The 14,047-nt window shown below is 43.9% G+C and overlaps 1 protein-coding gene across 2 annotated transcripts in view; it reads left to right on the forward strand.

The window, feature by feature from the left end:
* The window catches only part of LOC125111358 (ATP-dependent translocase ABCB1-like), an 85,604-nt gene that overhangs the window by 55,449 nt on the left and 16,108 nt on the right, over positions 1–14,047 (forward strand). For both annotated transcript variants that reach the window (XM_047753296.1, XM_047753295.1), the window contains 4 exons: positions 96–242; positions 3,185–3,292; positions 6,728–6,805; positions 10,057–10,140. In XM_047753296.1, the coding sequence (XP_047609252.1) occupies positions 96–242; positions 3,185–3,292; positions 6,728–6,805; positions 10,057–10,140 (417 nt within the window). The remainder of the gene's footprint in view (positions 1–95; positions 243–3,184; positions 3,293–6,727; positions 6,806–10,056; positions 10,141–14,047) is intronic.

A 14,047-nucleotide genomic window follows, 5' to 3' on the forward strand; every position in this document is an offset into this window, starting at 1 on the left:
ACCCAATTTTATAGCATTTTCATCCCAAACCCCCAGCACACTCTACTCTCAGTTCTTTTCCTTACTAGTCTGTTGTAATGTTTTGTGTTCTCCAGGATGAACACGTACCTCCAGTTTCCTTTTGGAGGATTCTGAAGCTGAATATAACTGAATGGCCTTATTTTGTGGTTGGCATATTTTGTGCCATTATAAACGGAGGTCTGCAACCAGCATTTTCAATAATATTTTCAAGGATGATAGGGGTAAGTGTTTCTGTCCATTTGGGGGTTTGCTCGTGTGAAAAATGAACTGTTCATATTTGTAACTGTATACAAAAGCTACAAAAAAAACCCAAGCACTTTCGTATGACACTAATCAGCTTGAGGATGTAGGAATGGATGTCTGGTTTGTGATAAAACAGGTACTTTTTCGAAGCTTCCTTTGTCGTGGCAGTCACTTTCTGTCCTAGAGCCCCAGGAACGAGATCCCTGAAAAATAGTCCATGAAGCTAAGTGACTGTCCCCTACCTGCCATCACTGGACTCTAAGTAAGCCTCAGGACTGTCATATAGAGTTCCTCACACATCTGTCACATGGCTGCACCCTGATAGGTGCTTGTCAGGATGTGTCAGGCCATGCGCATGTTAAGCTGCAACCAAACGTGATGGCTTCCGAAAGACTGAGGTTGACAGAGCCTGGTTGCACCTGCTTTCCATGAGGGCATTTTACGTTCCAAGCTAGGCAGGAGTCCTTTCTGTTTAGTGGCAGACGTTCCAACATCAAGCTCAGGTGCCTTTGCCGGAACGTTGGAAACACTGTGGAGAAAAAGGTGGATCACTCCACAAGATGCAGCCCAAACACTAACTTCTGATTATACAGAAAGATGTATAAATATTCAAGGGCACCCAGAGCTGGCTAACTTATTTAAGTGACATTCAGGACACATGTTCTCAGTGTTTGCTTTGTGCCAGGTATTGTTCTAGGTGCTGAAAGAGTAGGAAGAAGAGAAACTGTGTGATTACATGGAGCACATGTTCCAGGCCAGGGGAGAGAAGACTTTGTCTATAAAGGGTAATAGAGTAAATATTTAGGCTGTGCAGGCCATATGGTCTCTGTTACACATATTCAACCTTGCTACTATAGTGCAGAAGTAACCCTTCAGAAACAAATTAACATGACTGTGTTCTGTTAGAACTTTATATAAGCATTTGGTGGGTGCCTCATAGCCACTATACATTGGGGCTAGTCCCTGTTCTCACATTTGTCTTGCAGGCAGACAATGGCATCATCAGAAGGAAAAAAAAAAAAAAAAAGGAATGAAGCAGTTAGGAATAGGTTTGGCTACATATACAAAAAACTTAAATTGCAGACCTTCTGTTTTCCTCATTCCTCATGTAATGATAGGCCTAGAAACACATGGTCCAGGGCTGACTCTCTAGATCCTAGATATTGGGTAGGCAACAAGCTCTCTGCCTCCTTGAAGTTGTATAACCCAGAGTTTAGGGTTGTGGGCTCTGAGTTACAGCAGTCGGGGGTACATCCTTGAGTCATCGCTTGCTGGCTGTGTTATCCTGAGCAATTAACTAACTTCTCTATGCTTCAGGTTCCCTCTGTTAAAATGGTGATGATAATAAAACAAACCTTGGAGTTCCTGTTGTGGCTCAGTGGGTTAAGAACGCAACTAGGATCCATGAGGAAGGGGGTTCAATCCCTGGGCTTGCTCAACAAATTAAGGATCCAGCACTGCTGCAATCTGCAGCATAGGTTGCTGAGGTGAATCACACCTGGCATTGCCGTGGTTGTGGTGTAGATCGGCAGTGGTAGCTCTGATTCAGTCCCTAGCCTGGGAACTTCCATGTGTCACAGGTGCGGCCTTAAAAAGAAAAAGAGAAAGAAAAAAAAAAAAAACCCTCAAGAGGTGGTTGTGAGGATCAAGGATAGTGTACATAAATTTGCTTAGAATAATGCCTGGCACAGAGTGGGAGCTCACTGATGGTCAGCTAATATTTTCATTGGAATGACTAATCAAGAAAAATTGATTTCTTCCCCCAAACTTTTTTCCTTCTTCTTCTTCTTTTCTTTTTAAGTCTTTTTAGGGCAGCACTCATGACATATGGAGATTCCCAGGCTAGGGGTCAAATCAGAGCTGTAGCCGCTGGCCTACGCAAGAGCCACAGCAACGACAGATCTGAGCCGCATCTAAATGACAGATCCACAGCAATGACAGATCTTTAACTCACTCAGCCAGGCCAGGGATTGAACCTGAGTCCTCATGGATATTAGTCAGATTCATTTCCACTGAACCACGACAGGCACTCCAAAGCTTTTTTCCCTTTTTAAGAGATAAACATGCCTGGATTGGGTTAGGAATGAGGCTCTCCTCCAAGACTGATTTGGGCCCAGTGTGAAGGGAGATGTGTTTTCTTTCCCTGTGGAGTGTTGTTGTCTGTGTGCCTCAAGCCCAGGGCCTCCCATTAGGTCTTCTAACCAAGGTCTCCAAAGGGTGGTTCTAGGTCAGCCAGCCATGGTCCGCCCCTAACTGTCTAACCCCCATCCTACAAAGAAGGCTGGTTTGAGAACCTCCTTTCTTCCAAAGGGCCTGGGCTCAATGAATGAGCACCTCTGGTTCACCAAAACCACATCAGCAGACACAGTTCAACTTCAGACAAGTTGAAATGTCCAGATTGTAAAACAACCAATTGCCATTTGATGCAGTTTCCCATCAAAGGAAGAACAGACTGGGAGTTCCCATTGTACTCAGTGGTATCGAACCTGACTAGTATCCAAGAGGACTCGGGTTCAATCCTTAGCCTTGCTCAGTGGGTGAAGGATCCAGCATTGCTTTCATTTGTGGTGTAGATCACAGACGTGGCTCAGATTTGGCTTTGTTATGGCAGCTGTGGCTGTTAGCTACAGCTCCAATTTGACCCTCAGCCTGGGAACTTCCATATGGCATGGGTGTGGGCCTTAAAATAAAGGGGCGGGGGGCTTGGTCCATTTGTGAATGAATGACAGGCCCACTCTTGGCTCCTAGGGAAGCACAAGACGTCCGTCCCCTTTTAGGTCTGCCCTGAAGGAGCCAGCCTGACCTCCATATACTAAGGCTCTCTTGACCCCGAATGCCCGTGCTAGTTTGGAAATGGGTCAGACTTTGAATGATTGCTTCAGTGATTAAACTGAAAACCCTTTAAATATTTTCTTAACAGGTTTTTACAAGAAATGATGATCGTGAAACCAAACGACAGCATAGTAACATGTTTTCACTCTTGTTTCTAATGCTTGGAATTATTTCTTTTATTACATTCTTCCTTCAGGTAAATGTCTATATTTTCACTTTTGTCCATTTTGAGAAAGTTATCGTTACTCAACTGGGGTAATTTACTAAACATCTGTGTAATTTGCGTTTGGAGCTCTTGCTGTGGAACAAATGGGATCGGTGCCATCTTGGGAGTGCTGGGACACAGGTTTGATCCCCAGCCTGGCACAGTGGGTTAAGGATTCTGCATTGCCAGAGCTGCAGCTTTCGCTGCTTGGATCTGATCCCTGGCCTGGGAACTCCATACACTCTGGAGCGGCCAAAAAATAGTTCATTTTTGCATTTTAGTAGAATTGCTTGTCTATTCATTCACTGGGCTATTGGCAGCCAAGTTTCTTTGATGTGTTTAAGATGTTTTGCTTCCTCTGGCTCCCTTCCTTCCCTCTCCACACCATCTCCTCCCCTAACTGGAAATACTAATGAGGTCAGAGGGAACAGGATTTTGATCTAATAGGATGGTTGGAAAGAGAACTGGGGTCTAAAAATGGGATTTAGGGGAGCCCTGGACATACGTTTGGATATAAGTACTGCCAGTGTCAGTCCGCTTCATTACTCAAAGAAATGCCTTCCAGTGTTCCAAAGCAACAATGAAACCCAAACCCCAGCAAGTCATGCTGATTTTAAAAAAATATGAAGAGCTTATTATTCAACTTTTGCTAAAGGACAAAGAACCCTTGAAATAATGGAAGAATGTTAGTCCTGAAACAAAAGCTGTAGGAAACATTTGTAAAGAGTCAGATTTTATAGCTTGCAACGGATTTGGCTAAAAGTAAATTGCAAGGAACTAAGAGACCTAAGGCTCAGTAAGGTAAGGCAGTATGAGCTTTGGTATTGGACACAGGCTCAAGGACGTGTTGCACCAGTTCCTAATTTTGTGTCTTTGGGCAGGTAAGTAACTTAAACTGCCTAAGCCTCAGTTTCCTCATCTGTAAAATAGGGATAATGGTAGCTGACTCTTGATGATTGAAAGAGATGACAAGACTAAGTGTCTAGGCCTATGGGAGGCAGTTCTAAACATACTTATTAAATGAATGATTGATTAATCACCTGTAATTTTTAAAAATGGAACTCTCAACAAATCTGTTTATTTTACACGGTCTAAGCATGTATTTGAACTTTAAATAGAATACTTTTCTACACTTGATAGGTGGTCCTAAAGAAAACAGACTGAACGCCTTTGTTACTGGCGTTCTTTGGGGAATTTTATTGTCCTAGAATACATGTGACACTAATTGTATATGAGATGCCATACCAACCATTGAGGCCATAGGAGTTTTGGAGCTATGCATTTGCTGAGGGTGCAGGTGGTTAAGGAATGTGGAGGGAGCTGGGCTTTGGACTGGAGATGTGGATTGGTGAAACAGAGGTAGTCAAAGTGGTACCTTTGTAACACGACTCTGCTTGGAGAGGCTGGAACCTGGCTTGACTGGCAAACAAGGTGAGATGAGATGCCCTGAATCACAGGACCTTAGAAGTGTAGAGAAGGCACAGTACCTCATAATAATGTTCAAACGAATGCTACCTCCTCATTTAGAAATGAAGGAAGGCGCTCACTGGGGGATTAAGTCCCAGGCTCTGGGTTCCCATTCTGGGTAAGATTCTCTTAGACGCAGATTCAGATTCCAGCTCTGCCACCTTAGAACTGTGGCCTCTGGCAACATAGCAATCCCTCTAAACTTCCATTTTTTTCTATAAAACGGTGATTGTAGGTTTGTCATGAGGACTTCCAGGGATAATGTTTGTGAAGTACTTAACAATGGCTGGTTCTCAACAAAAATAACAGCAGGAATATTCATGAAGTGGGTAGGATCGTCCAGATTTCATTCAGTCTAATAGTGGAAATCTTAATCTGGGCATTTCCAAGGAAAGTGAATCATTTCGGTAACTTCAGGCTTCAACTCAGTTAACCCGTCCTTTCTCCATCTCCCACTTCTCCCTGGGTGGGTATCTGTGTTATAGGTGAGGCTGTGCAGCCATTACAGCCCTGGGTGGAGGGCGCTGGTCTCTGGACATCCCATTCCACCCCAGCTTCATGCTGGTGACTTCAGGGGCCTGGGGCCCTCAGCTATATGGTCCAACTGCTGTCTCCTTTATCAGGACCCCTTGGAAGATTTGGCTCTATCTCACTGTGCTCTTTGCACGTGTTTCTTGCCTTGCTCTCAGTACTGTCCAGCATGCTACTTGGGACACTCTGGTTGTCCTCCTCTGCTTCTCTGATTCTGCTGGAGACTTGGGCCTCTTGTTGGGGCTTCTCCTCTTGTCATACACCATCCAGCCCTTTCCACTCTGCTTTCCCCAGGCCACTGTGTGGCAGCCCTCATCTGCAGCCTGCTGCTCCCCAGAGCTCCAGAGAGAAACGAGAGCATTGCTTCCATCGAGTCCAGATCCCCAAACTCTCTGGGATGAGGTCTGTCCTTCTTCCTTTCCAGATGTGGCCCAGCATGGCCGCACAATCACATCTTACTCTCTTCTTTCCCCAAACTCTCTTCACTCCTTCCAGACACAGGTTATAGCTTTGGGGGATCGGGACAGGGCAGTGCAGAAGATTCTTTCTTGGTAATCCTTCCTCCCCAACCCAGGTCCCTCCTAGCCTTTTTTGTTTTGTTTTGTTCTAATTAAAGCGATATATTTCAGATCTTTGATCTCTGCATCCTTTATGGCTGGGTGGCTATATATTCTTCTTCCCCGAGAGTACAGCTCAGGTCCTGGTGTAATCATGAACAGCATCCTTTTCAGTAGCACAAAAATGTTCTGCTTTGGATGATACATAATTTAGACCCTTGGTTTAGAGGGCCCCCTGCCTTGGGAACAACTCCCCAGCTTCCTGAGGGACAGACACTGGTTCACAGAGAGAAAGGATCAGGGTCAGGGAGGGGGCAAAGAATCCACTTCCTAGAGTTCCCGTCCTGGCTCAGTGGTTAATGAATCCGACTAGGAACCATGAGGTTGCGGGTTCGATCCCTGGCCTTGCTCAGTGGGTTAAGGATCCGGCGTTGCTGTGAGCAGTGGTGTAGGTTGCAGACACGGCTCGGATCCCATGTTGCTGTGGCTGTGGTGTAGGCAGCTGTAGCTCCGATTCGACCCCTAGCCTGGGACCATCCATATGCTGCGGGAGCGGCCCGAGAAATGGCAAAAAGACAAAAAACAAAAACAAACAAGCAAACAAAACCACTTCCCAACAAAGCCCTGATTGGCCTGCCAGGTGGCTGGGGAGCATAATGTCGAGTTCAAAACTGGGCTGTTCCAACTCTGCCCGAGGTGCAGCTACACACCATAGTGCTCAGTCACCAAAACATGGCCAAGCCTTGAAATCGCGCTTTCTGACTTTGTCTGGTGTCCTGCTTTAGCAATGGCACCACATCCCCCTCCTTTTGTGTCATCAGTGGCTGGGTTCCTGACAAGTCTTTCCCATGTGGCATGTTATTCTTCACAGGGCTTCACGTTTGGCAAAGCCGGAGAGATCCTCACCAAGCGGCTGCGGTACATGGTTTTCAGGTCCATGCTGAGACAGGTATGTGTGTTGAGGATTGGGCCGAGATGTGCCCATGGGGAGCTGGCGGGAGCACTGTCAGGTTACTCCGAGCTCCTGCCCTGATCTGCGCTCAGTCTCACCTCAGAGCTGCGGCCAAGCCGCCCATCTGGTCAGGCTCAGAGACCTGCCCTGGGTGGTCTGCTGTGCGTGGGCACAGGGACCAGGATCCCAGCGAGACAAACAGTCTCCAGGGCAGATTCCCCTGCAGCCTCGACCTCAGCAGCTGTAGGCAGAGCAGGTGGCAGTGATCCTCAAGACCCCTCAGCCCTCTCCCCCCTTTCTTTCCTTCTTTCCCCTGGGAGACCCAGGACACTTGTTTCTCCCCACCCAGACAAGGCCTCTGCACCCCTTCTTTCCGTAGATGACAAGTCAGCCCCTTTCCTGCCACTATCTTTGCTGGGGTTAAACTGATACACTAATTCAAGCTGCAGTGTGACTAGCTGATAAGGACTTCACGGAATGCCTCTCACATTTTACACCTTCAAAACCCTGACAACAGACAGATGGGAATGTTTTCCTGGGGAGAGGAGAAGGGGGTCTGGTCCTGCCACCCAAAGCAGCCAAGTTCCAAGGGGAAGGTTTCCTGAACAATCATGCAAGTGTTATCTGTGACATCATGAGTTCACGTTTTAAAATCTCTACTACACTGGTGCTCCAGAAGGATGTCCTGGACGTGCAGGGGTTACCTGAACCCTGGCTGAGAAGCACTGGTTGGCTGTGTTGGGTTTCAGAATGACATGCACATTTCCCTTCCCACCCCTCCCACTGCCACTTAAAAAGAAGACATATTTATGGGGATTGCCAGCCTGTGAAGGACAGAGCCAGGCCTGAACCAAGTGAGTGAGAGAGCACTCTTCAGTTGAGGGTGCTGTCTTATGATATTCAGTCAAACCACATTTATAACTGAGATTCAAGTGAGATTCAAGGCTTTGGTCCAGGGCCAAGTGCCCCGTTACCCCACCAGCCCCCAGGCCAACTCCTAGGTCCATTATACTTTGGAAGCTCAGCCGTTGATTTTTTGTAATGCCCTCTCCATAAATTATTATGTCTGGCCAATGTGCACTGAGTGCCTTCTGCTTATAAAGCATAATACTAAGTATTGTAAGGCCTTCAGATCTGGGTCCCTTTCCGCAAGGAAGTTACATTCCAGTATGGGAGGCACTTAAACACTTAACAATTACAAAAAACAAATTGATACATAATAAATGATAATGCTTTTTTTTTCCTTAAATACATTAGGGGGAAAATGACAAGATACTGCCTTAATTTCAAATCACCATTTGAGGTAACTTCTTGGGACCACAGTTATTTTTGTAACAGACTTAATCTGATACTTTTAACTTACAATCTTTTTGGTATTTGTGTATTTTTAAAATTTTCTTTTAAAATTTTTTATTATAGTTGATTTACAATATTCTGTCAATTTCTGCTGTACAGCAAAGTAACCCGCTCATATTTTTTTCACATTATCCTCCGTCATATGTGTATTTTTTTAATGTTAAGTGGATTTATAGAGAAATTTCTATTTTACATTGAATGTAGATTTTGTTCTAGATTTCTTTTGTTGATTTTTAAAACCCAAATCACTTATTCTGCCCCAAGCAACAGTTATCTGCTTATTTGACTTCTCTATCTGGATGTCTAATAAGCATTTCATACCCAGTATTTCCAAAATTGACCTCTTGAATCTCTCCTCCCCCAGGGCTTACTCCTTCCCTCGTCCTCCCCCATGTCAGTAATGGCACCTCCATTCTACCAGTTGTTCAGGCTGAAGACCTTGGAGTCATCTTTGACTCCTCTTTTTTGTTTAATATTACAGCAGCCTCCTAGCTGGTCTCTCACTGCTGCTCTCCTTATCCCAGTCCAGTGGGGTCATTGCACAAAAGCCAGAATCATTTGCCTAAAAGTGAGATCACATCCTGTGCCCCAACCCTGCTAAAAGCCACCTCCTAATCCTCAGGATAAAATCTGGAATCTTATCAGTTACCTATAACGTCACTCACAATGTGGTCCCCACTACCTCTGAGATCTCATCTCCTTCACCCCTTTCCCATACAGTCTACTGTGTACCCATTAGCTTCACTGAATATGCATAAGGTGGTAGGGGAGGGCCCAATGAGAATGGAAGTCTGTCCAGAGGAAGAGGCAGCTTTTACACATTCACACAAAGATGCTTGTAAGGCTGGTGGCAGGACTTATGGCTTTCTTGATGGTTCCTGAACAGATGAAGTATGCCTTGGCTTCAGGGCCTATGCACTTGCTATTTCTTCCTTGTCTCTGACACTCTTATTCATCAGGTCTCTGCTCAAATGTCACCTGAGAAAGACCTTCTTCTTCTTCTTCTTTTTCTTTTTAGGGCTATAGCTGCAGCATATGGAAGTTCCCAGGCTAGGGGTCCAATCAGAGCTACAGCTGCTGGCCTATACCACAGCCACAGAAACTTCAGATCCAAGCTGCATACATGGCAATGCTAAGTTCTTAACTCACTGAACAGGGCCATGGACAGAACCTGTGTCCTGAGAGTTCCCGTCATGGCTCAGTGGAAACAAATCTGACTAGTATCCATGAAGACGCAGGTCTGATCCCTTGGCCTCGCTCAGTGCTTTAAGGATCCAAGGTTGCTATGAGCTGTGGTGTAGGCTACAGACTCGGCTTGGATCTGGAATTGCTGTGACTGTGGTGTAGACTGGCAGCTGCAGCTCTGATTCAACCACTAGCCTGGGAACCTCCATATGCCATGGGTGCGGCCTTAAAAAGACAAAAACCAAGCCAAAACAAAAAGAACCCGTGTCCTCATGTATAGTAATCGGGTTCATTTCTGCTGAGCCACAAAGGGGACTCCAGAGAGAGACCTTCTCTCTCTCCTCCTCAGTCTATGAAATAATGCCTTCCCTCACTTTTTTTTTCCTCTTACCTTGCTCTATTTTCTCCCACCTGACATGTATAAATTAGTGGCATCTATCACTAGAAGCAGATCTGTCTTTTTTGGTCACTGTTGAATAGATCTGACACATAGAAATTATGTTGGAACAAAGCAGGCACTCAAAAAAATTTTTTTTGACAAATAAAATGACCTATTTATGAGTTTGTCTATGAAGTGCCTTTCTTGTCTATTCAGTGTCAGGTCCTGGGTGCTATATGTTGGAGAGAGAAGTGGTAGATAATCCTGTCCCTGCCCTCTGTCTCATGAATAGGTCTGTAAGATAATGAAATCATTTTCTGTGCCACAGGATGTGAGCTGGTTCGATGACCCTAAAAACACCACGGGAGCGTTGACGACCAGGCTTGCCAATGATGCTGCTCGAGTTAAAGGGGTACTGACTGCCTCCCTTCTTTTGCGACTGTCTTAATGCACCATTTTGAATTTCAGCATGAAATTTATTTTTTAAATTTCAGCATGTGTTAGTTCTCATCCTCACTAAGAAAATGTTAAACTTTTAACTTACGCAGTATATCGTGTGCCCCATGGCAAATACGTTCATGATTTAAGTATCATATACTGTATCGTGTGTAGATAACTTAGCATCTTTGTTTTGTTATTTTCCATCTTATTCATGCTATTAACAAAATATGTGTGTAAGGATAATTATTTAGAAAAGGAAGTATTTATCAGCATATCATGAAGGTCCAGTCTGTTTTAATGATGCTTTGCAAATCCATAGAAACTTGTAATTGCTATAAAAAAAAGAGAAAAGAACGTGTGTAGATGCTGTAAGGAAGTTTAGGGGCAATAAAGTTCAGAGGGGAGGGAAGAATATCTTAAAATGTTTGAAAGAAAGTGAAGAGTGTGAAAAAATTAAAAGGCAAGGATAGAAGGAACAACTTTCACAGTTCTGCTACTCCATGAATCTCTTTTATTGATAGAACTAGAAGTTACTGAACCTACAAGTTTTAACTCAATGAATTTTATCATATTGATAGTTGAACCACAGAAATATAGATCAGTCGAACAGGATAGAAAGCCCAGATTTAAACCCATTTACTTACACTCGACTAATCTATGACAAAGAAGGCAAGAATATACAATGGAGAAAAACAGTCCCTTCCATAAGTGGTGCTTGAAAAACTGGACAGCTGCACAGCTGCATATAAAAGAATGAAATTAGAATACTCCCTAACGCTGTACACAAAAATAAACTCAAAATGGATTAAAGACCTAAATATACAACCAGATATTATACAACTCTTAGAGGAAAACATAGGCCGAACACTTTCTGACATAAATCACAGCAGTATCTTCTCAGATCCACTGCCTAGAGTGATGGCAATAAAAATACAAAAATGAGACCTATTTAAACTTAAAAGTTTTTTTGGAGTTTCCGTTGTGGCTCAGTGGTAACGAACCCAACTAGTATCCAGGAGTATGCGGGTACAATCCCCATTAAGCGTTTAATGGGTTAAGGATCTGGCATTGCTGTGAGCTGTGGTATGCATCACAGATGTGGCTCAGATCTGACGTGGCTGTGGCTGTGGCCTAGGCCAGTAGCTATAGCTCTGATTTGATCCCTAGCCTGGGAACTTCCATATGCCATGTGTGCAGCCCTAAAAAAAGGGGGGGGGGGTTGCAGAAGATCTAAATAGAGAATTCTCCAAAGAAGACGTACACATGCCAAAAAACACATGAAAAGATGTTCAACATCACTAATTATTAGAGAAACGCTAATCAGAATTACTATGAGGTACCACTTTACACCTGCCAGCATGGCCATCATCAAAAAGTTGACAAACAATAAATCATGAAGAGGATGTAGAGAAAAGGGAATGCTCTTACACTGTTGGTGGGATGTAAACTGGTGCAACCACTGTGGAAAACAGTATGGAGATTCCTCATAGAACTAAAAAATAGAATTACCATTTGATCCAGCAGTTCCACTCCTGGGCATCTATCCAGAGACAACCATGACTCAAAAAGATACATGTACCCCAATGTTCATTGTATCACTATATACAATAGCCCAGACATGGAAGCAACCTAAATGTCCATTGACAGAGAAGTGAATAATGAAGATGTGATACCTATACACAATGGAATATTATTCAATCATAAAAGGGAATGAAATAATGGCATTTGCAACAACATGGATGGACCTAGAAACTATCATGCTTAAGTGAAGTTAGACAGACACAAACATCACATTCTATCACTTATATGTAGAATCTAAAAAAGGATACATTGACCTTATTTGCAAAACAGAAACCGACTCACAGACTTTGAAAAACTTATGGTTACCAAAGGAGACAGGTTAGCGGGGAGGGATGGGCTGGGTGTTTGGGATGGAAATGTTGAACCAGCAAGTTCTGAATGGTGGATCAGTGACAATTTCTTCTTTAACTACAACTGTTAATGACAAAAATCCACAAGTTGCAGATCCCTTGTGGCTTAGCAGGTTAAGGATCTGGTGTTGTCACTGCTGTTGTTCTGGTTATAATGTGGCATAGGTTTGATACCTGGCCTGGAAACTTCCACATGCTGCAGGCTCAGAAAAAAAAAAAAAAAATCCACTAGTATGGATTTGGAAAAAAAAAAAAAAAGCATGTGATTTCTTCCATGTCTTTCCCTCCTTTGAACCTTCTCAATCTTTAGCTTTTAATCTTTAAGATACTACTATAGTAACATTTCTTCTAATATGGGGTTTCTGTAAGAATGAATTAGGCTATACAGGTGGAAGCACATACAATTATAAAGTTGTAATATATATCTCAGGCAATGGTTTTGTATTTTTAGGGCTGCACCAATGGCATATGGAAGTTCCCAAGCTGGAGTTGAATCGGAGCTCTAGATGCTGGCCTACACCACAGTTTCCGGAAACACCAGATCCTTAACCCACTGAGCAAGGCCAAGGATTGAACCTGTGTCCTCATGGATGCTTGTTGGCTTCGTTATTGCTGAGCCATGAGGGGAACTCTGGCAATGTTGTTTTTCTACACAACTCTTTGTTTAAAGCCAACAAGTGAATAAAATTTGAGATTTAGATCAAGTTGTACAGAATCTAACAGAACAGAATGTACACTGCTTGAAATAACTTTGAATTTCATAAATCAGACCACACTCATGCCCTTACAGAGTCCTCGTGGGGTGTCAGAATGTCCTAAGTGCTGTGGGAAAAAATGGTAGGAGCCTGCTGGTCATCAGGGAAGGAAGAAGGCCTCAGCCTCAATGATAGGATGACATATGCAAGAGGCCTGAAGGAAGGAAAGGCACCAGTCTGTAGATATCTAGAGTGGCATGTTCTGAACAGAAGGATCCACAAATGCAAAGGCCCTGAACCTGGAGCATTTATTTCCACAACTGTTCCCAAAGCAGCAAGGAGGATAGAGTGGCTGGAGTAAAATGAGTGAAAGGAAGAGTCGTTTAAGAACTGAGATGAACATCATATCTGAAATTCCATGAGGAACCCCTGTAGGGTTTTGAACACAGGAGGGACATGATCTGAAAATGTTAAAGGCTGCTATGGGAATTGGTTGAAGAGGCAAGGGGAGATGCAGAGAGTCTGTTGCAATCGTCCAGTGGGAGAGAAGACAGTTTCAGACTAGGAGAGTCAGAGAGAAAGTGTTATCAGGAATCAGATTCTTGACATAGTTTGAAGGTACAGCCAACAGAGTTGGCTGTCTCTTGAGTGAGATACAAGAGAAAGGGAATTTGAAGATGACTCCAGAACTTTGGTACCTACACAGCTTAAAAAATGGAACTGTTTTTTAATGACACCAAGAAGCTGCAAGGTTGTAAAGAATTCTTTTTTTTTTTTTTTTTGTCTTGTCTTTTGAGGACCGCACCCACAGCATATGGAGGTTCCCAGGCTAGGGGTCTCATCGGAGCTGTAGCTGCAGGCCTGTGCCAGAGCCACAGCAACGCCAGATCCTTAACCCACTGAGTGAGGCCAGGGGTCAAACCTGCAACTTCATGGTTCTAGTCGGGTTTGTTTCCGCTGCGCCACTTTGGGAACTCCAAGAATTCTGTCTTAAATTTCAGAGCTGATAGTAGCTTTGGTTATCAATCAATATACCTGCTTGTTTGGGGTTGGGAAAAATTGGTCCAAGGTCACAGAGGTGGCAGTGACCATTCTAGACTGTGCTCCATCATAATCTTTCCCTGAGACCAGCCACACTCAGACGGAGGAAATCTGGGGAGTGGAAAAAATACGGGCTATTTCCAGAAAAAGTAGATCTGTGCACCAGAGCAAGAATTTGGAAAAACTTGAGGGCAATGGAGTGCTTCTGGAT

Source organism: Phacochoerus africanus, chromosome 11 (genome assembly GCF_016906955.1).
Source record: "Phacochoerus africanus isolate WHEZ1 chromosome 11, ROS_Pafr_v1, whole genome shotgun sequence".
Lineage (NCBI taxonomy): Eukaryota > Metazoa > Chordata > Mammalia > Artiodactyla > Suidae > Phacochoerus > Phacochoerus africanus.